This window comes from Panthera tigris, chromosome C1 (genome assembly GCF_018350195.1).
Source record: "Panthera tigris isolate Pti1 chromosome C1, P.tigris_Pti1_mat1.1, whole genome shotgun sequence".
In the NCBI taxonomy this organism is placed as follows: Eukaryota; Metazoa; Chordata; class Mammalia; order Carnivora; family Felidae; genus Panthera; species Panthera tigris.
The window spans coordinates 96,899,506-96,926,106 of NC_056667.1; the positions used below are offsets into that span (position 1 = coordinate 96,899,506).

Below are 26,601 nucleotides of genomic sequence, written 5' to 3' on the forward strand. Positions count from 1 at the left end.
GACCTCTTCCTAGCACAAAGCTGATGATCAGTACCTGTAGCATAAGACTGTCAACCCCAGTATTACCTCACAATGACCCCAACTCATGAATAAGGAAAGAATACAGTTTATGGAATTCCTGGGGTATCCAATACTGTTTTGGCATGTAATAAATATGCCAAAAATAAAATTCTTCTTCTTCATGGCCAGTCAAAAGCCATGAATACACATACAACTCTCTAAGTGCAAGCACACATAGGTATATGTACCCCTTACCTTTTAAAACCTGCTCAGTCTATAGTTTGTTTACATCAGGATTTCCATCAAACCATAAATTCCAAAAGGATTCACTCCCAATAATTCTCCCCTTCTCTCCCCCACCATAAATAAATTTTAAGTCTAGAGATTGTACTGGTCTGTGCCAACAGTTCCAATTCTTTCCAAAGCATCAGCCTTTGAGAGAAAGCATCCAGTGGCAAAATTCTAACATTCCGGTAGATGTTACGACTCAAAGGGAAGAAAAATATAAAATGACTTAATTATAACACCAAAATGCCAATGCTTTCCTTTTATAAAAGAGCAAAGTAAAAGAAGGCCCTTATTACATCTCTGGCAAATGACTATACCTCCTAAGACTTAGGTAAGAATTAAGATTCTTTAGAAAAATATTCTGGCACTGTTTATACATATCCACCACTTTTCTAATCCAAAGGTTGAAATTTTCAAAACAGGTAGTATTTATTCAACTAAAATCATTGCTTCTAAGGAATCTGAGAGGAAATGTGAATGTTGTATCTACAGGCAGAAAAAAAGCTGAGCTTTCTCAAGAACATTATTGTCACTTAAAAGGAAATCTGGGGGTAAAGCTTTGGGAAGGGAGAAAGCGGTCTCAAATCAGCTGGAGACAAAAATGGCTTGAGCACAACTTGTTAAATGGAAGGGATGAAAAAGAGCTCTTCGAATCCCCACTCTACCACTTAAGAAATGAAACTAATCCATGAAAATCTGTGAACCTTGCAAGCTAAATTAGTTCACTAGAGAATTAAGACCAGTCCACAAATTTTGTAACCCAACCCAGCACGTTTGTCCCACTGTGTTAGCTAGTAACACCAGCCTGCCTTGAATGCTCACCAATGAATGTTTTAATGCTTGAAACCACATATAGAGCTGCCAGGGGGTCAAAGAGTATGAGGACAATGCTCATATTTCCCCCAATCTTTATTTATCTTCATCCCAAGTTCTTCTCTTCTAAATAAGGAATTCAGTAACTCTCCATTCCAAAGTTCATGACTGGAAGACATTCCAGCTAAATGACAGAAGGAAAAGTCTGAGAAATCTGCACATAATGCTTTGGGCTGGCACTACCAACTACCTGCTTCTGTGGTCAAGAGGAAGATAGAACTAAAAAACTCAAGGTGTTGAAGGTGTTTTTACAAAGTACTTGTTTTTTCTTTCAAATGCCTTTTGAGAGCTTTCAAACATTAGAAAAGGAAGTTCTGGGTAAAGATCCAATAGAGCTGCCTCTAACTAAATAGTATTCTTAAATGAAATTATTGTAGACCCTGTTAAGACTGATTCCAATAGATAAAAAAATTCAGCTTCAACAGGAAATCAACTAACTTCTCCAACATCCCAGACCCCTACCTCTCATAATTTAGAGTTTTATCTACTTCGCTTATGCCAAGTACAAACTGAAGGCCAGGAAACAGTCTATTTTTTATCACACTATTTACATCTTGGACATTTTACCATTCAGCTGTTAGTTTCTCTAGAAGGTAATACCAAAGGAGTAACAGGCCCCCTGTTTTACAGAAATACTGTGCATTGCTTAGGAAGCCCATCTGCATGAAGAACTTTCTGGTTTTTAGCTTTCAGCTTATATAAACAAGAACAAAAAAAAGTCAAGTATTTCACTGGTACCTTGGAAAGCTAAGAAGTGTTGGAACATGACAAGTTAGATGAAAGACCTTTGGACATTTTTCACAGCACAAGAGATCCCCTCCATTTTGGCAGACAGCACACCAGTCTTCATTTGGGTCATCGTCTTTGCTGTTGCCATCTCCTCCAATCCTTGCCGACCTGTGTACGAGGCTTCGAATCGGGGACTTTCCATTAACAAGGCTGCTGAGCCCTGACTGTTTGCAGCTTTCATTTGTATCTGCAGGTTCAGTTTTCACATGGTTTTCCAGGCTTGCTAATGCATCCAACTCACTCTCTAGATGCAGGTTGGTTGAGAGAGGTGGTGTCAAGCTACTCTCGGGACTGCTCAACTAAAACAAAACAAGGACAAATTCTTGAAGAATCTTTTTTTTTTCTTTTTTTGTAAGTTGGCTTCATGTCCAGCGTGGAGTCCAACATGGGGCTTGAACTCATGACCGTGAGATCAAGACTGGAGGCTCAACTGAATAAGCCACCCAGGCGCCCCTCTTGAAGAATCATTTAATCCTTATTGTATGCAGTATGTGCATGTAACTTAAAAGTCATGGCAATACACATACATATACACTGACATAATTTAAAATGAATTTTGAAATGGCATTATGACATAAAAGAATGAAAATAACCCCAAATTATTTAGGCATGTTAATTTATGATTTTATAGAATACTCTCTAATATTGGTTCACGTGGATAATAAGAAAATTAATTAAGCTGCCAAGCACATTGACTGGAAAGAGAGCACAGGATTATACTTTTCCTACAAAGAGCTGACTTTGATACCCTATTTTCACATAAGACTCTGTTGCATATCTTCCAAGAAATGTTACTCTGCCTACTTATCATTTTACTAAAGTTGGAAGATTCTGATAATTGTAAAAGAAATCTTTCACCACCCTTTTGCACCCGGTTTTCTGGGGGAATTTTCCAAGCCAGGTATTGGATGAAGGCCAACTTTAAATCCCTTTGCTCTCTAAATATACAAATACTGTGTTAAATAAATATGCTAATCCTCCTACTTGAAATTTCTATATGCCAACTGTGTAGAAAATGACACTTAAGCCTGGGCAGGAAGAAAAAGCCAAGACCAATATTTGGGCGCGTGTATGTTTGCAAGGTGGCCTTCCTTCATTCTATATTATACATTTAATAAAATGTTCTATCTGAAAAACTCTACACTAGCTAATAAATTCATAAACGAAAAGCAATCTTCCCATCACAAAACTCTTTGATCATTAAACTTCTTTCACGTCAGCAGTCTTAATCCTGAGCTGACAGATCCAGGAAAACAGTCAAGGATCTTTTGTGGCCTGAGACTCAGTGTGACTACTGAGATGATTATTAATAAAGTCAGAACAATACAGAACCCGATTTAGAATCATGGCAAAAATACTAACCAATTACATACTAAAAGATCATTTCAAATGAGTCCTTAATACAATTAAATCTTTTGTGACACATCTTAGCAGACACTGCGATTAAAAACTTGGGTTACAAGCATAAATATTCAAAACTAAACAACATGCAGAGTCTAAAATGCAGAGATGGAAGAACCCGTGCAGTGGCCTCCTTAGATCCCTGACGGACCCCAATGGGAGCTTACCATGCATGCACTCCTCCTGCCATCCTCTGTCTTTTCCTGTTTCACAGCTCCTGAAAAGCTACATATTTCATCTTCAGTCCCAGGTTCCTGCTTGACCTTTACTTGATCAGACTTGAAGCTAAGACTTGTCTTCTCTGCAGTTCTTCCTGATGACCCACAGCTAATAAAAAACAAAAAATGTCACCTATGTTTGATTGTATAATGTATATAAAACCAATTCTATGAAAAGTAATGCTCATTAAAGTGAAAATGATAGACAATGTATTTCTAGAAGATAAGGATACTCATAATGCAAGTAAGAGAAGTATGATATAAGCTTAGCCTCAAATTCTTTAAAAACATAGATCAAACTATGAAAAGACCCTAAAAATGAATTTTATGGTGTGAGACACTTATGCTAAATCATTTAAGAAGTCTAGTAAATAACGATTTTCCCAGGCTAGTTAATATGGAATATCAGTGATTGCTTTTCTTTATAAAAGCAGTTTTGGGGCACCTGGTTGGCTGAGTCGGTTGAGCATCTGACTTCAGCTCAGGTCACAGTTTGTAAGTTCAAGCCCTACATCAGGCTGTCAGTGCAGAGCCCACTTCAGATCCTCCGTCCTCCTCTCTCTCTGCCCCTCCCCTGCTCACGCTCTCTCTCAAAAATAAATAAAACATTAAAAAATAATAATAAAAGCATTTTCAATTCTTCTCTGCCCCCAAACATCTGTAGAAAACAGCATTAATAACAGTGGTTCATAAAGCCTCCTCAAAGGAAACTCTATTTTAGCTTTTGAGGGCAGGAAATTGGGAGAAGGGTTTAACAAGTAGTCAACAACCCAGAATACCCTTTTTTGAATCAACAAAATGATAGGCTAAGAGGACACGTATACAACTAATCGGTTCTATCTAAACCACAAAGTAAAACCACTGGCAAGAGAAGTGAGAAGAAACTGGTAAGACCGTACTGCTATTGAGAATGAACACCTTTTTCAATCTGTACTTTCCTCTAAAAGTACTGATTATTTAAAGTGTAATTAAAAAGTCAAGCAAGTATTTTAATAGCACCCGTCTTCAGAATGCGTGCACACGCACGCACACACGCACACACACACACACACACACACACACACACACACACATCCAAATAAGATAAACCTTCAGGGGTACCTGGGTGGCTCTTTTGTTTAAGCGGCCAACTCTTGGTTTAGGGTCAGGTCATGATCTCACAGATTCCTGAGTTAGAGCCCCATGGAGGCCCTCCCTCCCTGTCTGCCCCTCCCCCACTTGTGCTATCTCTCTCTCTCAGAATAAAAAAATGTTTTAAAAAGTTTATTTAAAAAGTAATTCATGTATCTTAAGTCTTTCTTACATTGCACTAAATTATTCAAACTAAAAATCAGTCAACATTTATTCTATTTTATGTTAACACACTCCACACACCAGCCCCATTTCTTAAACCTGTCCACCAAAAAGGCATAAGAAACAATTTAAGTAGCAATGAGTGCCCCTAATGCCCAGAAGACTGTCTCCAAACACTATTTCCTTATTAACACAACCAAGATTTCTTAAAGATATGGTGATCAGTAGGCCTGAGGCAGGAAATCTATAAGACGAACCTGGAACATCATTTCGTAACAGGAGTAAGGAAGTTTTCAAAGACTACTGGGGTTATACCAAAGGACTAAGGAGCCAAACAGCCAAACAGGGAATAATTTAACCCAATTAAAAATAACATCTATAATAGTTTAGAACATATAAAATGTTTAAATTTATGAGTTCATAAAGGCAATGATAAAAAAATCTCATTGGTCACTGTTGGAAGGTGCTGGGAACCAAGTCATTATTAGGACAGAAAAATTTCCTTTACAGAAATATATTACACCAGTAAACAAAAAGAAAGAACACATTAATTAAAATATCATTATTTTCAACCAGTTAAAAAAAAAAAAAAAAAAGCTAGGCAATGATCATTAATGGGTTGCTGTCACAGAATCAACGAAACATTACGTGCCCTGACGGAAGTACTCGACACCACCAATGAAGTATTCTTCCTACCCAACCTTCCCCCAAATCAAACCTAAATCTGATCAAATCTCATCAAAATTATTAAAACAGAGGGGAAAAAACAGCAAGTAGCGTATTTAAATGACAAGGTGGGGAAAACTGTTTTGAGAAACAATATGTTTCTTCAACATACAATCTGATTTTGACCTCAACGTATCTGCGGATGGCAATGTACATACGGCTTATTTTAATGCAATTTAAAGAAACCATTTATTAAAAAGGGATGAGAAAAATTGGGAAATCTGTAACTTGATCTCTACTGATGTTAAAGAATTAGCTAATAAATTTTTCTTAGGTGCAACAATTGTTCTGTGGCTATAAATTTTTTAAATTCTTCAAATGATATACACTGAAACAGTCCAAGTAAAATGATAAGATGTCTGAGGTTTGTTTCAAAATAATTCAGAGTAGGGGGAAATGTATGGGAGTACAGAAGAAATAAAAATGATCATAACTTGGTAACTGGTGAAGCTGAGTGATAAGCATAGGATTTCGACGTAATATTCTTCTTATTAAAATACATGTTTAAAATTTTTCTTAATAAAAAAGGGGAAAAAAAACCCACTAACAATGTTAAAACTCACCTGCCTCGACTGCCAGTACTAGAGGTACTAGGGGGTCTCACAGGTGTGTGAGAATTGGATAAACCTGGAAAATAATACATAAAATGATTATCAATGCAGGGAAGAATATTCAGAATTCTACCTACTAGTTACAGAATTAAAGATTACTATGATGCAATTTAGCAATTCTTAGAAATCAGGCCTAGCCTTAACCTCAAAATCAGGGATGGCATGTGTAACCCTTGGCATGTTTCAACCAATTTCTGTCAGCTGAGCCCAGACATGATTCTCAGAATTCCCCTCAGAGCAAGTCTATCCAATCAATGAAAACTACCACATCAAGAGAAAGCTATTTACCATCCAACTCCAAGTCATCTGGTAAATATCTTTCTTAGATTCCTGATAGTTACTCCTTCTTTATAAGTCCTGGAATAATTATATTACACCTTAAAAATTCTACCACTCAGAAATTGTATTAATGATGCATCTTATGAAAAACTCACATTTAAACTTGAACTATCTTTACTCCAGAAATAATGAGGTGGTCTGTTTCTATTTCAGTAAGAAATAAGTAATGTTTAATTTAAACCAAGAAAATATACTCTGTAACCACTTCTGCACTGTCAATCCATTTAGATTTGCTTTAATTATTCATTCCTTCATGACAAACAGGGTTAATAAAACAACTGGGATTTTGGAAGAGATCTGTACCCTCATAGACTTGATTAGTCACAACGTGAACAGTTTCCAATAAATTTAAGTTTTTATTTTAAAATTGCAATTTGAAAATTCATTTGCCTTTCCTCAATCCTTGTTTTGTTTTTTAATTTCCATTTTTCATTATCTTACAAGTTTTAAATTGAGGATGAAACCAAAGAACTCTCCAACTGACCATCTGTATCATAAAATATAAGACATGGCAAGTAACTGCATCTACAAATCCAGCAGAGGACGTGAATACAGTTCTGAACAGTGTATGTTACAGGTATACACTACTTTAGTTGTAAACTACCAACAGAATTTGAAGAAAAATAAGTACAGCAATCAGGGAAAAAAAATGATATGATACTATGATGGTTAGTTTTATGTCAACTTGGCTAGAATATAACTACCCAGTTGTTTGACCAAACACCAGTCTAGATGTTGCTGTAAAGGTGTTTTTAGATGTGATTAACATTTTAATCAGTAGATTCTGTCTCGGCAAATCAACCTCCACAATTTGGATGGGTCTCATCCTATCACTGGAAGAACTAAGAGAAAAGACTAGGATACCCAGAGGAAGAAGGAATTTTGCCTCCAAAATTGCCTAGACTGTAACATCAACTCTCCCTTGGGTCTCCAGCCTGCCAACCTGCCCAATGGCTTGCCAGTCCTTACAGTCATGTGAGCCAATTCCTTAAAATCTCCCTCTACATACACACACACACACACACACACACACACACACACACACACACACCTCTTATTGGTTCTGTTTTCCTGGAAAATCCTAATACATACACAGCTGACCCTTAAAACAATGTGAGAGTTATAGGCATTGACACCGCCCCCCCACCCAGTGCAGTTAAAAATTGCATATTAACTTTTGACTCCCTAAAAACTTAACTACTAACAGCCTACTGTTGACCAGAAGCCTTACCAATAACATAAACAGTCAACACGTATTTTGCATGTTACGTATATTACATTCTGTTTTCTTACAATAAAGTAAGCTAGGGAAAAGATGTTATCAAGAAAATCATAAGGGGGGGGCGCCTGGGTGGCTCAGTTGGTTAAGTGTCTGACTCAGGTCATGATCTCACGGTTCATGGGTTCGAGCCCCATGTTGGGCTCTGTGCTGACAGCTCAGAGCCTGGAGCCTGCTTCGGATTCTGTGTTCCCTCTCTCTCTGTTCCTCCCCTGCTCTCACTCTCTCTCTCTCTCTCTCTCTCTCTCTCTCTCTCTCTCAAAAATAAATAAAGATTAAAAAAAAAAAAAAAAAAGAAAATCATAAGGAAGAGAAAATACATTTATAGTACTGCATTCACTGAAAAAACTCTGCATATTAAGGGGACCCGTGCAGTTCAAACCTGTTTTCAAAGGTCAACTATAATGACAGATAGCTTTTTACAGTGTTAAAGAAATGAGGCAGGGCCTCTGATGGCTTACCTGATGATCCTGGAGACAGGGCAGAAGGTCCTGGGGAGGGATTCATGGTGCTTGTAGGCTGCGGGGGTAGGTGACTGCCTGAGATGTATCTACTTAGTAGATTATCTAAACTACTTGAACCAGCATCTTCCAACTAAAGAAAAAGAATGAAATGAGAAATTTGCTTTGATTAAAGCAGAGGAGAAACTATTAATTTCATTAGTATAATCCTTTATGTTCACAATTTACTAACAGATTATTGTATCAAATTTGGCGTAATTGTTGTTTCCTTGTTGCTTCTCCTGAGGACCCACAATGGTTTAAAGTTTGTGTGAACAAAGCTATAATTAGTATTATTCAACAAGTACCGGGCAGCTCAAGAGAGAACACAATAATCTACTAAATCTTTATGTTCTACTATGAAAATAGCTCTGATCATCTGACTCTTCTGCCTTTTCTCAAAGTTGACAAAGAACTCTATCAGTATTCTTGTCCCGTCTTCCTCTCTTTATTTCAACATTCATAGTCCTGCTGGAATCACTCACCTGAATAGAAATTTAATCAAGTCAATACCTAATTTTAAAGCTTTAAAAATATTTTAGACTCAAAAGAAAACCCTTAGCCTGGGGCATAAAGCCCCTTATTACACCAAAAAAGGGGGCAGTCCACAGGAGAACTGAGCCCTTTTCTCACTCAGACAAGACAGCAGGTTAAAGCCAGATGACTGGACAACTTACACATCAATTTCCTCTCTTTAAAACCTCCCAACTATACTGAAGAACTGTGATGACAAAATAGAAATTATTTACCTAAGAAACAGTAAATACTATTTAACTATGAAAACTACCTTAAGAAAAACTGTATACTATGCCATAAGAGGTGGTCAAACTATTCTTAAATAACTGCCAATCTTCTTGCTTTTTTGGTCTACTTGTGCCCACACTTGCCCCTTTTAATCTCTCCCACTGGAGGCAAGATACCTTTTATGCAAATGTTCAGAAAACTGAACACATACATTTACTTCTTGCTCTCCTTTCCTCTCAAAATTGTACTGATTTTCACGGTGACAGGAAAAGATGTCAACGACATAGAAACTTTGAAGAAAATTATAGAAATAAAACAAAGTAGAATTGGATTGACAGAAAAACCAAATAAGCATTTCCCAACATATCACAGGCAAGGGAGGATTCCTAAAAAGTACACGCCTTTCTCGCTAAAGGCGAGAAACATAAAGGGTGATCGCAAGCAGAGGGCTCACTGGGGGGGCCACTAGGGGTATTAGGAGTTGTAACTGCCCAGTGGTCACGGCTGCTGGCCAAGGATTCACTTGTAAGCCATACCTGCAGGAGAATATTTAGCTGCAACTTGTTAAGTGGAGTATTTTGGACGAGGGGGGAGCTCCTAATATGGGCCACAGATGGAAAGTGAACAATGTCACACCTGAACATAATGGAGGGGGCAGGGGATGATTCAAAACAGATATGAAAGTATCAGGTTACCTATAACCTTTACTCCCACTCCTTTTATACTCACCCACCTGTAATTTATACTTCTGGAAAGACAGGCCTAAGGCTAGAAGAGTGGGCAGATTAGGAAGAGGCAAACTGGAAGTACATAAAATGGCCTCTATGACGTCACTACAGCCCCCAACAGGGAAATGCTAGTTGAAGCATTCACCCCCAGGTTTCAGGCGACATGCATTAATAAAGTTGTAAGTATGGAAAAACATTAATCCATTTATTCATTAAATCAATGGTTTTTGAGTATCCTTGAATAACTGCATGGAACATGTGCTATATAAATAACTTCCATGAATTAAAAGGGAAAAGACAGGAGGCGCCTGGGTGGCTCAGTTGGTTAGGCGACTGACTTCGGCTCAGGTCATGATCTCACAGTTCGTGAGTTCGAGCCCCAAGTGGGGCTGTGTGCTGACAGCTCAGAGCCCCGAGCCTGCTTTGGATTCTGTGTCTCCCTCTCTCTCTGCCCCTCCCCCGCTCAAGCTCTGTCTCTTCCTCTCTCTCACAAAAATAAACATTAAAAAGAAATTTTTTAATAAAAGAAATTAACAAAAAAAAGGAAAAAGGCAATCCAAAGAAGAAATACAAATTATCAGTGAACCACAACTAAGCACACAAATAAAAGAAACATAAATGAAATCAACAGTGCCTTTTTACCTATCAGATTGGTAAAAATGGGAAGAAAAGATGGATTCATTTAGTCAGTGCTAGCAGCACAGTACAGAAATGGATAGTCAGTAACATTTAAGTTTACATATGAATATCAGAAATACAGTTTTCCCAAGACTTCATAATATCCAGTATAGTTCCCAGATAGTTACTAAGTACACCAAATATGAAAAATTCTAAAGAATTTAATAAATCATGAGATTATACCATTAATTATATGCTATTCTAAACAGAATCTAATATTCACTTATGTACTCAAAAAGTATTCAGGTTCATCATGTATTATCACCTCAAAGTCTAAATTACAAATATGCACTATCAATATGCTGGAGATGGACAGCAGAGCAAAATAAAATATAATTCAGGTTGAAAGAATTCTATTTAGATCAACTTCTACTCCATACTGAATGGCTATCATGACTACTATTAACATATATCCACAAATTACTTTGAATTCACTGCTGATTTACACTGCATAGTTAATACTACTGATTTACACTGCATAGTTATCTACTTCCCGTGTAGTCTCCCCTAGGTTTCTTCTTACTATACCATGGAAACTACAGGATAGGAGAGAAAGTAAGAGATAATAAGCTCCCTTCAAGAGATGACAGGTTTCCTTTTTCTTTCTACACTTGGTTCATACGGTTACCTACTTCTTATTTGTGTTTTTGTGGTAACCACCTCTAATTACTTTTAAAAGTAGGTGACAAGGACACCTGGGTAGCTCAGACAGTTAAGCGTCTGACTCTTGATTTTGGGTCAGGTCATGATCTCATGGTTTGTGAGATGGGCCCCGCATCAGGCTTTGTGCTCACAGTGCACAGCCTCCTTGGGATTCTCTCTCTCTTCTCTCTCTGACCCTATTCCCACGTGTGCACACATGCTCTTACTCAAAAATAAACATTTTTTTTAAAGTTAAAAAAAAAAAATGTGACAGTAACAAGTGTTGGCAAGAATGTGTAAAACCTGAAGTCCTCACGCACTGTTGGATGGGAACGTAAAATGATGCATCTATTGTAGAAAATAGTTGGGCAGTTCCTCAATAACTTACACACAGAATATATGACACTGCAATTCCACTACTAGAAATTTACGATAGAGAACCAATCACCCATATTCACACAAAAACTTGTACAAATATTTCTATAGCTATATTATTTCTACAACCACAAAGTGGACAACCTAATGTCCATCAACTGAAGAACCCATGAACAAATGTGGACTATCCATACAATGGAATACTCAGCCATAAATAGGAATTAAGTACTGATAAATGCTACAACATGGATGGACCTGGAAAACATGCTAAATGAAAGCAGCCCAACACAAAAGGCCATATATTGTAGAATTGCACTCATACAAAATGTCTAGAATAGGCAAATCCATAGAAACAGAAAGCAAATTAGTGGTTTCCAGGGACTGGATAAGAGGGAAATGGAGAGTGATTGCCAACGGATAGTATCTTTTGGTGTGATAAAAATGTCCTGCAAGTAGTGGTGATGGTTCACAATCTTGTGCATATACTAAAAATTACTGTCCTGTACATTTTTAAAAACTGGATTTTCTTGTATGTGAATTGTATCTCAATTTTAAAAAGTAGGTGATGAGAGACGCCTGGGTGGCTCAGTCAGTTAAGTGTCCGACTTTGCCTCAGATCATGATCTTGCAGTTCATGGGTTCGAGACCCACAGTGGACTCTGCGCTGACAGCTCCGAGCCTGAAGCCTGCTTAGGACTCTGTGTGCCCTTTCTCTCTGCTCCTACCCTACCCCACTCATGCTCTGTTCTCTCGCTCTCAAAAATAAACAAACATAGGGGCGCCTGGGTGGCTCAGTCGGTTAAGTGTCCGACTTCGGCTCAGGTCATGATCCTGCAGTTCGTGAGTTCAAGCCCCGCATCAGGCCCTGTGCTGACAATGGATCCCACTTCAGATTCTGTATCTCCCTTTCTCTCTGTTCCTCCCCCACTCACACTCTGTCTCACTCTCAAAAATAAAGAATAAAAAAATTAAAATAAACACTAAAAAAATAAAAATTAAAAATAAATGAATAAATAAAAATAAAAAGTAGGTGATGAAAAGGAAAGTCTAATATGATGCCAAGCTTTTCAAAGCTGTGGAACATCTATACTTCCTCCATCTGGTCTCTGTCAGAAAGCACCAAACCAAGATCAGAATAGCCCTAGCAAACTATGTTAAGTAAGACATTGGCAAACTTCCCCTTCCTCTTCAAAGTTTAAGACCTGGAACCAAGTCTTATTAATCTTTTTATTCTAAATCCCCAAGGATTTTAGCATATGCTAAGTGTTTAGCTTAATGATTCTTTTAACACTGCACATACCTCTCTCTGGTTGCCCAAAGCCTCTCAGTACTATACCTTTCCAGGCCTACAATCACAAACTATCTCCCTACTATCTCTCTATGGAGAGCAGGGAGAGAACCAGCCTTATAATTAGGAGCGTGAGCTTTGAATTAAAACTTTTCCATGTACTAGTCACTAATCCTTCTTACTCTCATCCATAAAATAGGGATGCCATTATGACAAGAGGACTTCACATATTAAACTGACAATACTGCTTGTGAAAGTGCTTTGTAAACTCTAAGTTTATGACTCAGAAATTTTACTTTTTTGCAGACACATTCCCAAATTTCCCATTCTGTATCGTCCAGTCCTCTCAGCACCAATACAACTAACATTCACTTAGCCAAAAAAGACCTCTCCTATTATTTGGGAAGCAATAAGATTAAGAAAATTCACAATGTGTTAGTGATTGTGAAACAATTTGAAGTTAAAGAAACATCCTTTAAAACTCTTATAAAATCCATAAAACCCATAAAAATATTAAAATGCAATCAAGGGTCTTAGTATCTTAGTAATTACACTGTTCCTTGCTCCCATGGTAACACTTGACCCTGAGTAACTTGCACAATGCAGCAGAGGACGACTCAGTATATATAACCTTCAAAGGTTACACAGAATGTATAAATAAAATGTTTTTGTCAAGTCGTTGCCTTGGCTTAATGAGGACATGCAGTCTGCTGAGCCCACTCTTGGTGCCTCATTGCTCCCACCCACCCTCAGGAAGCCCACAAGCAGATCTATCAACTTGAACAAGTATTTCAACAAGCACTACGAGTACCAGCGTATCGTGTTACCCAGAGAACTTTCCTAACCAGTATCTAAAACCCATCTGATGTCTGAAGACCAGTGGAGGAAACCTGGTGTCCAGAGTCCAGGGTGGGTTCATCACATTATTCATGAGCCAGAATCACATATTCTTCTCTTAAATAACCTCTTCCAAAATATCAACAAAAATGAAGTATATCTGGGGATCATTAATTACATCTTTTTCAAATTTAATGTATACATATGTGAGGTAGTATTCAGTGAGTACTTGAAAACGTACAAATCATTCATCCATAATGGTGCATGAGCTGTATTCTTCACTACAACAGAGCTCAGTTAAGTGCAACTGTAAGTAAGTTATTATATGATGGTTCTTTTTTTTTTTCTTTTAAAGTAATCTCTACAACCAATGTGGGGCTTAAACTAACAACTCCAAGATCAAAGAGTTGCATGCTTGGGGCACCTGGGTGGCTCAGTAGTCGGTTAAGCATCCGACTCTTGGTTTCGGTTCAGGCCATGATCTCACGGTTCATGAGTATGAGCCCCAAGTTGGGCTCTGTGCTGACCGTGCGGAGCCTGCTTGGGATTCTCCCTGCACCTCCCCTGCTTGCTCGCACGCGCGCTCTCTCTCTCTCTTTCTCAATAAATAAATAAACAAACAAATAAATATTATTTAAAGGAAAAAAAGAGCTGCATGCTCCACTGACTGAGCCAGCCAGGCGCAGGCGCCTCTCTAAGGTGTTTAAGATAAAATCTCTTCTAGTCTGTTTTCCCTTTAATATAAGTGGCTGTTTGCCTTTGTTGCCTCTGTTAAATAAAGCTTGTACATTGCACTAAAAAAGTTTTTTTAATAAAAGGCTTTTAATTCAAATGAATTAATGAAATTTCATAAGGCACTGAAAGATATGTTTCTTCAGGAAAATATTACAGGTGAAAGGGACAGATGCCTCAGAGGCCCTTCTACTCTTCTACTCTTCACCATCACTGCCTCTCTCAGGATGCCTCCTGCTCCTCTCCACAAGTGCTTGATACCTAGGCCTTGCAACCACTTTCTTTCTCAGTCCACCCTGTTTGCACAAGGGGTACCTCATCCCTTTTGGACCAAACAGAAGAATGGCAAAGATGTGACCACATTTGGGGTCCTGGTGTCCTCTCTGGATCCAAGCTCACAGCAGGAGTGCATTGTCTAACATAAGGTTTGTCTGTTGGCAGGTGGCAGAAAGATTAACAAAACTGATATCTTAGAACTTTAAAATATTGAGGCATGCTAGTTTCAGCACACATAATTTTTATCTTTTTTTACCACACATAACTTCAAAATCAAATATTTAATACTCTACTCTTCAGAAATTTCAAAAAATGTTGTTCCTAAATTTAAAAGAAAGAATGCTTCCTAATTAACAGCTTTTAAATCTGTCATTCAACTTAAATACAAACCTGTATGGGTGGAATATCTGGCAGCGATGGAAGGTTTTCAGGATTGGTAACTGAGGGGATTAGCTCTATTGCTGTAACAGACGGGCTGGTGGGACCTCGATTTGCATTTGCCATCGTAGCTGTAGTAGGGCTGGTTGGATTGATTGTAGTGTTGTGCACCGACACAACAGGAAAGGGTCCAGCATGCCCTGGGTTTGAGTGCTGTTAGGAAAAAAGATGTTATCATTACTTGATCTGCCAGGATATCCTAATGTGAACTACACCTTTACAAGAAGTTTTAGTTTAGGAAGGATACACAAGTGTTTGATACCTGTGACTAAGAACAAAGAAGCAAGCCTTATCTTACAATAGCCAAGCCACAGAAGCAACCTAAGTGCCCATGCATTGATGAATGAACAAAGAAGTTGTATGTATGTGTGTATCCAAAATGTGTATGTGTGTGTCTAGAATGCAGTATTATTCAGCCATAAAAAATGAGACAATTCTGTCATTTGCCACAGCATGGATGGACCTTGAAGGTATTATACTAAGTGAAATAAGACAGAGAAAAACAAACACTGTATGATCTCATTTATATGTGGAATCTTAAAACAAAACAAATTCATATAAAATGAGTTCAGACTTGTGGTTTTTAGAGGTGGAGGGTGGAAGAAGAGGGAATGGCAGGTGGTCAAAAGGCAAAAGGTACAAACTTCCAGTTATAAGATAACAAGTAACAGGGATGTAACATACAGTATGACCATAGTTTTAAATATATAGAACAGAAGTAAATCCTAACTCTGTATCTCCCTCTCTCTGCCCCTCCCCTGCTCGACTGTGTGTCTCTCTCTCTCAAAAATAAACATTAAAAAAAAAAAAAGTAAATCCTCAGAGTACTTATTACAAGGAGGAAAAGAATTTTCTTCCTTTCTTTTCTTTTTATTGTATCTATACAACATCATGGATATCAGCAGAACCTATTGTAATCATTTCACAATCTATGTAAACCAACCATTATGCTGTAAGCCTAAAATTTATCGTGATGTACATCAATTATTAATAAAACTGGGGGAAAAAGCCTTCTCCAACTTATACAAAAAAAGTAACAATAACTCAAACTTAGCCTTTTTGTTTTCCTACTCATTTTTGTGTACTTTTTAGGAAAAGCAGATTTGCCATTATTTTCAACCTGCCAGCCTGGAGACATGGCATTATTACAAACAAAGATGTACATAAATAGATGATCTAGAAGCCCCCAAAGTTTTTAAACATCAGGCCGGGAAAGTCACTGTTCTATTTATATTCCTCTTTGACTCCTCCGTCTTTTTAAAAATAAAAACAATTGGATAGTTGTCTATTATATAACTGATACGGTAGAAAAAAATGAATGTACAAAAGGAAATATGACATCAATTCCTGATTGTAATAATCTGTGACTCTAGGCAAATCACATAATCTCAGTAATTTAGAAATGTGAGTAACACCTCACCTGTCTCATTGTAAGCGACTGTTAGGATCATTTAAGATAAATATAGATGAAAATCCTTGGGAAACAAATTATACATATACAAATAAATAATTAGAAGTTTTAAACACTGAAAATTCTAACATTCACTTATTTCCGTAGGGGCCTTAAAGTCTGATGATTCCGCAGTTTCTGCACTCTTCCAAAGGGTGTAGCTGCTCCCTGGTAATATTTGTGGGCTTTCGGGTACATGGCTATGTGAACACTTTTATGGAAACTAATGTCCAGATCTTCAACCTTCATATGTACTTTTTTTCTAAAGAAAACCCAATTTCCCTAGGAATGTGCCAGTCTACAGGTTCTCTTCTTCTATAATTGCCCTTCTCCCTCTCCCCTAAAACAGCACACCTCTGACCCATTTCAAATCCTATCTAACACACTACCTTGGGGCAGAAAATACTCTGAGACAAGCAAAGATACAAGTGTTCAGCTGATGACAAAGTGCCCACCTCAAAAACCTGAGTTAATAAATCTCTGAGTGGGTTCTGATATAAGATGATCAACAAAAACAAAAGACATGAAGAAACTGTCAACTGATAAAAAGATGCATAAAGTAGTATTCATAGCTCATTCTAAGTTTTAGTTTATAATCTGCGAAAGTTCAAACAATTCAGGAAAATGAAAAAAATTACTTTAATTCCCAGATACATGTTTTTGTAAACAGGTTCCCAAGCATCATAAGAAAACAGAAACAAGAAAAAACAGTAATAAAAACTGATGTTGAATTCTAACTCTAACAAGTAACATACACAAATATATATAAGGCGCCTGGGTGGCTCAGTCAGTTAAGCACCTAACTCTTGATTTTGGTTCGGCTCAGGTCATGATCTCGCAGCTCATGGGATTGAGCCCTACATTGGGCTCTGTGCTGACAGCATGGAGCCTGCTTGGGATTCTCTCTCTCCCTCTCTCTCTGCCCCTCCCCTGCTGGCACTGTCTCTCTCTCTCTCTCTCTCTCTCTCTCTCTCTCAAAAATTAAATAAACATTAAAATAAATAAATACATACACACACACACACACACACACACACACACACACAAATGAACAGGAAAAAGGAAAAGGCTCATCTGTCTCATAAAGAAATGTGTACCCAGAAGAATTTTATTTTTTATGTTTCCTAATATTCTTAAAGCATAGAAGTATATTTATGTATAATTGTACAGAAATTACTATAATGAAAATTTGGTCCAAAATAATATTTTTAAGCTTAATAATAGTCTTACTGTCACTGGAAATACAAGAATTTTTAAATTAAGATAGACATTTTTCCCACAGAAAACTGCAACTGATTGATCTATATACCTATCAAACATAAGTATATAAAGATAAAATTCTATAGACGAAGTAGAAGAGAAATTCAGGTCCAAGCATAAAAGAGACAATAAAGTTTGGACTTCCAAAAAAGAGCTTGCTATAGTATTTGGGATTCCACTGGATTAGTTTATAAGAATGATGAAACGGTTTGATCTTATAATGTCAGTAATTACAATATGCCAGAAAATATGTCCTTGGCAATCACTGAAACTTAAATTTATAATAGAACCTTTATTGTTTTTTAAATTTTTAATGTTTTATTTATTTTTGAGAGACAGAGTACAAGCAGGGAAGGGGCAGAGAGGGAGACACAGAATCCAAAGCAGGCTCCAGGCTGTGAGCTGTCAGCACAGAGCCTGAAGTGGGGCTCGAACTCACGAACCATGAGATCATGACCTGAGCTAAAGTCGGACACTTAATCAACTGAGCCACATAGGTGCCCCTATAATAGAACTTTTAAATGTCAGTCTTAAATGTGAGGGAGTACCTATTTTTCAAAAGTCTTTCCAAAGGTACTTGTGTATAAAAGTTGAAGAACCACTGCACTGGGACTATTTATCCAAGTTTAGTATGCAGACTGATCTGAGAGTTAGTAAAAGTTTACTATTTCTGAGTACTCTCCCCCTAGAAATTTGGACTCAATGGCTATGGTTCAGAATCTATTTTTGACAAGGACCTCATACTCATTCTGAGGGTTATTAAAGCATGCTTTGAAAAATATCACTATCACAGTTCCACAATGAACTTTATTATTTTATAACTAGAGATCATATGTAAAAGTAGCCTGATTTTATAGTCCTAACTCCTATTCAAATATAACCTACTATTCAGGCAAAAATCAGAAAACATGTTTTAAAATACACTTATTTTTCATAGCAGGCATTATCTATATCCTAAAAAGAAAAACAAGCAGAGAGAAGCTATACCCAAATAAATAAATTACATATAGCACAGCTCTACCGTTTTCAAAGTCCTTTTTACAGATCAAGTTCACAACGCCACATGAAAAGAACAGAGAAACAATTTCAGGAAACTAAGGTTCTAATCTTGACTTTACCGTTACCTCTTGTGATTGTGGATAAATAAAAAGCTCCTTTGTTTTTTACTTCTGTAAAATGAATTGGCTGGACGAGACCAGAGGTTCTTAACCCATAGTATATAATGGGTTTAATGCCATTAAAGAAGCTGTTAAAATTGAATTCATGTGTATGTGTAATTTGGGGGAACAAGAAGATACACAGCATTAATCAAATTTTCAAAGGTATCAATGGCCAACCCCGAGCCCCCACTTGCTTAAGAAAAACTATGTCTTTTAATTTTAAAATTGTATGATTCTTACAAATGTAACTCTAGGCATACTTGTCTTTGGAGGTGTGGCTGCATCATGGAATACTGAGGGCCGCTGTGCCTGGGTATCCCTGGTATCCGGGCAGCATTCTGGGCCAATCTCATCTGATGGGCTTGGAAAGCTCCACAGTTCATGTTGCTTCTTTGCATTGTTTGCACACTGATCAATCTTGGAGGCTACAAAAGGTAGAAATTGCATTTGCTTAATAATATTTTTTATAAATTTATCTTTCAATGATAAAATGTTATGGTAAAAATCGACAGGACAGAATGGCATAAAGTAAAAAGCGTAAGTCATTCTCCCCAACTCTAGCCCCAATCCCTTCCACTGTGTGTGTGTGTGTGTGTGTGTGTGTGTGTGTAAAGCCTATCAACATTAACTTATCCAAACCTGGACTAGTGGTTTTGATTTGGATGGGGGAGGGGAGATCAAAAGAGATACACGGATGGGAATAGTTTGAATAAATGCCTAAGGAATGTATCTGACCTTAGGTAAAACATATCTGGCTTTCTGGACCCAAATCACACGTGGAAAACAAAAAATACCTGGAATGGAGGGATAAAAACTTTTGCTCTTCCATAGTACCATGAGTTAGTTTCATATCCCATGTTAAGTAGTTCTTTAATGCCCTTTGTCACATCTCCCCCAGGCCCCTGCCAAACCCAGAGCAAATATTTAAACTCTGACCTTTGAGCTTTATCTCTGCTAGTCACTTTGAAATGTGCAATTCATCCCAATCGGACGGAGTGCAGTCTTGAGGCTTTCATCATTTGTATCAATCGTGCCATGCTCTAATACTCACCTGTTGCTGTAACATCTGTGGGGCTGCTTGTCGAGGGTGCTGCTGTGTCGTCGTTGTTGCTGTGGATACGGGTGCAGGCGGCTGCTGCATCCTCATCTGTTGTAACTGCTGATGTTTCTGTGCATATACTTGCTGTTGCATGTGCTGGAGTCGAAGCTGCGCTAAGTTAATCTGTCCAGGGGTTTTACTAATGTGGTTTGTCCCTGGAGGAACTTGCCCAACTACAACATTAGGAGTATAACCAGGAGCTGGTTTACTCTCAATTACTAGATTACCTGAAGGATTTAAAAAATGAGAATAATTTGCATATAAACGATTAAATCATCCACTTTTGATTGCCACTATTTTTTCCTCTTTCCTTTCACAACTATCAGCACTCAAAGCTTCTGACAGGACAGCAGAAGTGGGAGATAGGTTTAAAGATGATGAAGATCAGAAACATAGTCCAAAGCCAAATAATTGACTTTTGATTATTCAGAATAATGTATTGTGTATTATTCTATATTTACACAAATGTACAGAAAATTAAAGATCTGAAACAGATGTTATTGGAGGAGGCGCATCTAGTCAGTCAAAATCAATTCTCCTGGACAAGATTCAAGGATATCTAAGACTGCTAATGCTGATCCCATTTTCCTTTGAATTGCCATACTATTCAGGGCAGAGTACTACATTGCTACAAAACTGTCTTCTGTGGAAACATGGAATGTTTTAGCCACTTACGTCCCTAGAAATGACAATTTTCCTTGGTTCTCACACAGCCCTTTATTTTCTAGGAATAGAAGGCAAATTTGAGGAAGGTTGGATGTAAGGCAGAGTTGGCAAACCTTTCCTTTAATGGGTCAGATAGTTCAGGCTTTGCAGACCACATAAGATCTGCCATATATTCTTCTATTTTCATTTATTTTTACAAGCCTTTAAAATGTAAAAAACAAACTTAGCTACCATGCCACACAAAATACAGTTTGCCAATGCCTTCTCTAAGGCTATAGCCAAATTTTAATATACACAAAGATCACTTTTTTACAGAAATCCATTCGCCTCTGCTTTTACCACTTCCAGTGGTGAGAACTTAACTACTTTCTTTTTTTTTTTTTAATTTTTTTTTCAACGTTTTTTATTTATTTTTGGGACAGAGAGAGACAGAGCATGAACGGGGGAGGGGCAGAGAGAGAGGGAGACACAGAATCGGAAACAGGCTCCAGGCTCCGAGCCATCAGCCCAGAGCCTGACGCGGGGCTCGAACTCATGGACCGCGAGATCGTGACCTGGCTGAAGTCGGACGCTTAACCGACTGCGCCACCCAGGCGCCCCGAACTTAACTACTTTCAAAGTGAGTTTCCTCAATCTGTAGACAGTTCTAACTGTTGGGAAGTTTTGGGTCTTTGTTTTAAATTGAGCTGTTTGTCTGTCTCTCTGTAACTTTCACCTATGGTCTGTAGGTCCACACTGTGGACAAGAGTGAAGCCCATTTCTCTTCTGTGTGGAAAAGCGCTACTCTTATCTTTCAAACATTCCTCAATGTGACTTTCACACACATCAGCATCCTGGAGGGCCTCCTCTAGTGGACAATTCGGTACAATTAATATACAAACTATTAGGGCATCTAATAAATTCTTCCAGAGAATGAAGCCCCATATGCTAAGTTTTTGACATAAAACAGTCATTACCAATTTTCAAATATGTGGGGGAAAAGTCAACAATAATTCACATTTTTAAAATCTACACACAGGAGATGCTCAACATTCTTCAAAATGTCACGAACAGAGCACAAGTGAGTTTCCAATGAGGAACGTATTTTCCAAGAAGTTTATGTGTTACAGTAAAGCTTTAAGGATCTAAAATCTGTTTTAGATCCTTTCTCCTCCTAATTTAGTGTTCCCAGTCACACTGAAAAAACTAATTAATTCTCACCTAAATTGACTACATTCTTTGCCCAGAAGGTGGGATCACAATGGAAACGGATTGCTCCATTAGCAGCAGGCACAGGATCACACCGTGCTTTCAAAATATGGCGCAACTGAAAAGTAATCTTGAAGGGAAAAAATTCACATTAGTCTTAAAAATTAAGTATTACCTGAGAAAACAAACATGGTAAAGACATAAAAAGCTCATGTAGCCCCACGACCTGAGATGAGACAGTTGTGTTTAAAAGACTACCTATATTAGCAATCAAGTGCACATTTCTGGCAGAAATGATTTATCATGTATCTTCAGGACAGTAAATACTGTATGAATCCATTTACATGAAATTCTAGAAAATAACAGAAATGAGATTAATGGTTGCCTAGGGTCAAGAGTAGAGGGGAACAAAGAAACTTTTGTGGGTGATGGAAATTTTCTGTATCTTAATGCAGTGGCGGTTACATTGGCAAAAATACAAAATCTAGACTTGAAACAGCTACAGTTCACTGAATGTAAGTCTTAATAAAATCAATGTAAAGACCTGGGGATAAACACACTATGTGTCTCACCAGTCGCTTGCTGTACAGTAGAGCTGTGCTGCTGCCACTCGCAATTGCCCAGTTTGTGAAGTTCATCACATGCTTCACCTGCCGGGAAAGGCCTGTGATGTCATTCTGCTGCTGTAATAACTTCATCTGTCTTTCTTTTGTAACATTCTGAAACAGAACAAGAGTTCAATGAAGAATTCTATATTAAAAATCCAACTCATCGTTTCTGTTGCAAACGAACACAATACCTACATTACTTTTTAAAATCAGGATAAGTTAACAGGCATCTCATTATGTAATGAGCCTCTGATCAAAAGAAAAGTTGGAAACTAAACTTAGGCAAACAAAGGCGGAACTAAAACTTAGTTCTCAAAGCTAACAAAGGGGCATTCCACATATAAAAATTGTTAGTTGATGTCTCCCTTTTCCTTCAGAAGATAAAATGTCTTTGTTAAAAATAGTATCTAGGGGCTCCTGGGTGGCTCAGTCGGCTAAGCGTCTGACTCTTGGTTTTGCCTCAGGTCATGATCTCGAAGTTTTTGAGTCTGAGCCCCCCATCCGGCTCCACGCTGACAGCCCAGGGCCTGCCTGGGATTCTCTCCCTCCCTCTCTGTCTTTTAAAATAAATAAATTTTAAAAAATAATAAATTAAAAAACAATAAAAATAGTATCTATTAGGCTAATCCAATATACAGAATCTGTGACATAATGAGCTGACCTTTAGAAATTTGATATAATCAACTCCACTTTTAGGTCCAAAGAAAATTTTGTGTTACCAGTGCCACCTACTGGTATAGCAGGAGGCGAAAGTTAAAATCTCTTCCTTCAAATACGTTTAAAAGACAAAATGAGAAAGGTAAATTCTAAAGCTCTAAGAGTAGAGTTAAGGAACCTTTTGAAATAACAAAAGTTCTCAAAGAACAAGAGCATAAATAAGAATTGAAGGACCAATCTGAGGGCAAATGCTGCAAAGGAAAAATAAACTACCTGGGAACTAAAACTCCCGGAAGGGACAGGTGATATCTTATATGCTCTGACATTTGGCATGCCAAACAACCTATCTACTTCGCACTTGACCATTTTCTGAACACCTCAACTTGACTCATTGGGCAATTTTTTCCTAAGAAAACAAGTTGCCCATTTTATAATGCAAAATGATGGATAAAAGTATTCAACTGATAGAAGTTTGAGTCACAAGTTCCCTGGAAATCATCCCTTCTACCAAGCATAGGAAAACCTTTACTTTACAAAGTTTAAGAACATATTACACTAGAAAACATCTATTCCTTAAATTCAGCATGTTAGGCGTGTGTGGCAGATTTATGATTCAGTATTTTTGTATATTTTAGCATTAAAAGGCATCTTTTCATTCAAAAGTTCTTGAAATGGTTTACGATTATTTTCGACCTACAGTTACAGTGTATTTGCAGTAAGTTAAAAGGTTATCAAAAGGTTATCAGAAATAGTTGCTGCTCAGTGTTCTCCACGTACAGTCTTGGAAAACAAAATCTATTAGAGTTAAATGCATCAGCTGAATGTACAAGAGGAAAGAGACCTCCAACTTTAATGGTATGTGTGAGAGTACTTTTAATCTCACAATTGTGTCTCAATAAAAAGATGTATTTCAAAAGACAGAAATGCAGAAATAATACTGCCAACATAATTTCTTTCATTTGTATGTAACTATGTGTCTAGTATTTCTACAGTGATCTATGAGGGAACGGAACAGAAAATAATCTGTGGAAATGTTGAGGTTACAAGTAATAGAAATTTAAAAAATCAAATACATAGCTTAAATTGCTACTGATGATGCAGAAAACACAACCCCCTATCACCTGAACCTACTAAAGAGTACCAAATTTTGAGAAACAATGAACTGTGGTCAGTAGAGACAACTCTGTTTAAAACTTAATTTGGATTTCAAACTGACGGGATTCTTATCTGGAAATTTATATCTGCATATTAATCTTAAAAAATGCAAAAAGTTTAAAGTTTATAAATTTCAAAATGAGCAGCATTTTTAGCAAAACTATGGAATATTTTTAAAATAAAGTAAAACACAAATGACTCAAGCAGACCCCAGTATACATTCACGTGTAAAAGTTAAATTGAGGCCCTATATTCAGGGATGGGGGTGGGGGAGTGGGGAGTAGTAGGTTGGCTTTGTCTTTGTTTATATCACATTTTAGTAATAATTCTTTAATTCTTAAGAGGACAACACTATCTCCTCATTTATACAGCTAAAATCAGTATTACTGAATTGGGCTGCAAATTAACTCAGTAAAGCTCTATTTTCCAATAGAAAATGAAATGAAAAATGTTTTTAATTTGTCTTTATTTCCATACCCCCCAACCAATCTAAAAGACCTTTCAATAAACATTAAAAACAGCTAAAGAGCAAGAGAAGCAGTTGTTGTTTTATTTTGGTTTTGAACCATACCTCTAGCTGCTGTAAGAGAGATTTTCCTTTCTTATTAATTTCATTGATAAGGGTGAAAATGGCCACTTTAATTTCCTGTTCTACTCGTTTGTTAGTCTCATTTACTTCTTTTATCCTGAATAAGAGAAATGCATCATTAGGTTATCAACTTATCCTATGTCTCTGAATCATCAACTGTTACAGAAATTCATCCAACTGGGCACTTAAGCAAGTAATTAAAATGAAACCCTTGTCAAAATGTACAACTTATGTTTCGGTAGACCTGAGCACTCAGTTTGGTCTAAACAAGTTATTTATACAGACAAAGAATGGATTAAATATTTAGTAATTTTAAATTAAATTCATAAAGGTAGTTTATTAATCTAGATGGCAATCTCCTTTAGCTCCTGTGACATGAATGTGATATATAAACATCTGACATCAACAACTGCTATTTAGTGTCAAATCTGGCACACTGGATCTACTTAATGCTTTTCAAAAACAATGTGCAAAAGAACAATGTTGCGAACAGTAATTATCTGTTGAAACAATAAGAATTAAGCTTAGAAGCATTTATTTTCACTTACAACTTAACCACTTAAAATGTGCCCCCTCCTTCCACAGGTTCTTCTCAAAATAATTTTCCTACTGCATAGAATTAAGGGCATAAAACATTTTCAATCCAGGTTTAAAAGAGTTCGATGTTTTAGAATAGGAAGGTTTCAGCTGCAAAAATGAAATTGCTGATACCTATTTCATGGGTGGGGGAGAATCCTACCGATATAAATGTATAAAATGTTAAACAACCAAAGAACGTAGCCTTCAACTTTTATACATTCTAACTTCTTTACAAACTATTACCCACACTTCCAACCTCTAAATTGTCTTTTCAAATTTGAGTAATAATAATATAATTTTCCCTCCTTTGTCTATACCTCAGTGCTTGTTGGGGCACTTATTTGAAAATTTTATTCAATTTTGTCCTTATTAATGTGATTGGAAAATGTCTTTTTAAAAATAAGACTGCTGATTACTAATGATAATGTAGGATTCTAACTTAAAATGACTCTGCCAAATAGTGAAATTATTAAGCTTGCTAAAAGTAGTGAACAGTTAGCCACTGTCAGACTCCCTTTGGTTTAAGCATGTCTACTACATGTTCAATTGTGAAGAAAGAAATCAATGTACACTAGAAAATGGAGATATAGGTCATTATGTGTCTAAAGGGAAAGAAACATTGGAGATTTCAATACTTTAAAAAAAATCTTTCTGGAGATGAAATCATGAATTTCTCCAACCCTCTGCAATTTTGTAACACATAAACTTCTTGTTCTACTTCTCTATATATAGATTCAGGAACATATATACAAAATATGTACAAAACATATATACAAAAATATGGGACTGCCATACGAATCAAGTATCTTTTCTTTGAAAAGGACATCCATCTGTAATTTATAAGACAGCTAGCTATCCTCTCCAATATCACCCACAACATATCAGCAGTATTACTAAAACATCCTGATATTTTCATAAGAATTAACCATCCATAATTAGTGCATGTAAAGTATATACAGTTCACCCTGAGCAAAGTGGAGGTTAGGAGCACCTATCCCCAGATAGTCAAAAATCCATGTATAACTTTTGACACCCCAAAAGCTTAGCTAATAACCTACTGTTGACCAGAAGCCTTACCAATAACATAAACAGCTGATCAACACATATTGTGTATGCTACACACATTATACACTGT

General features: G+C 37.1%; 1 protein-coding gene and 1 pseudogene across 4 annotated transcripts in view; one reads left to right on the forward strand and one right to left on the reverse strand.

Moving 5' to 3' along the window:
* TRIM33 (tripartite motif containing 33) overlaps window positions 1-26,601 on the reverse strand; it is a 130,586-nt gene that overhangs the window by 8,999 nt on the left and 94,986 nt on the right. For 3 of the 4 annotated variants that reach the window (XM_042993775.1, XM_007076458.2, XM_042993776.1), the window contains exons 6-15: window positions 24,870-24,984; window positions 22,451-22,597; window positions 21,891-22,008; window positions 19,977-20,251; window positions 19,186-19,350; window positions 15,008-15,208; window positions 8,279-8,411; window positions 6,152-6,215; window positions 3,519-3,678; window positions 1,900-2,249 (exon numbers count right to left, since the gene is read on the reverse strand). In XM_042993775.1, coding sequence (XP_042849709.1) covers window positions 1,900-2,249; window positions 3,519-3,678; window positions 6,152-6,215; window positions 8,279-8,411; window positions 15,008-15,208; window positions 19,186-19,350; window positions 19,977-20,251; window positions 21,891-22,008; window positions 22,451-22,597; window positions 24,870-24,984 — 1,728 coding nt within the window. Of the gene's footprint in view, window positions 1-1,110; window positions 1,286-1,899; window positions 2,250-3,518; window positions 3,679-6,151; window positions 6,216-8,278; window positions 8,412-15,007; window positions 15,209-19,185; window positions 19,351-19,976; window positions 20,252-21,890; window positions 22,009-22,450; window positions 22,598-24,869; window positions 24,985-26,601 lie in introns of all 4 variants that reach the window. The other variant, XR_006220469.1, reaches the window with a different exon arrangement.
* LOC102960490 lies at window positions 9,915-13,762 on the forward strand (annotated as a pseudogene).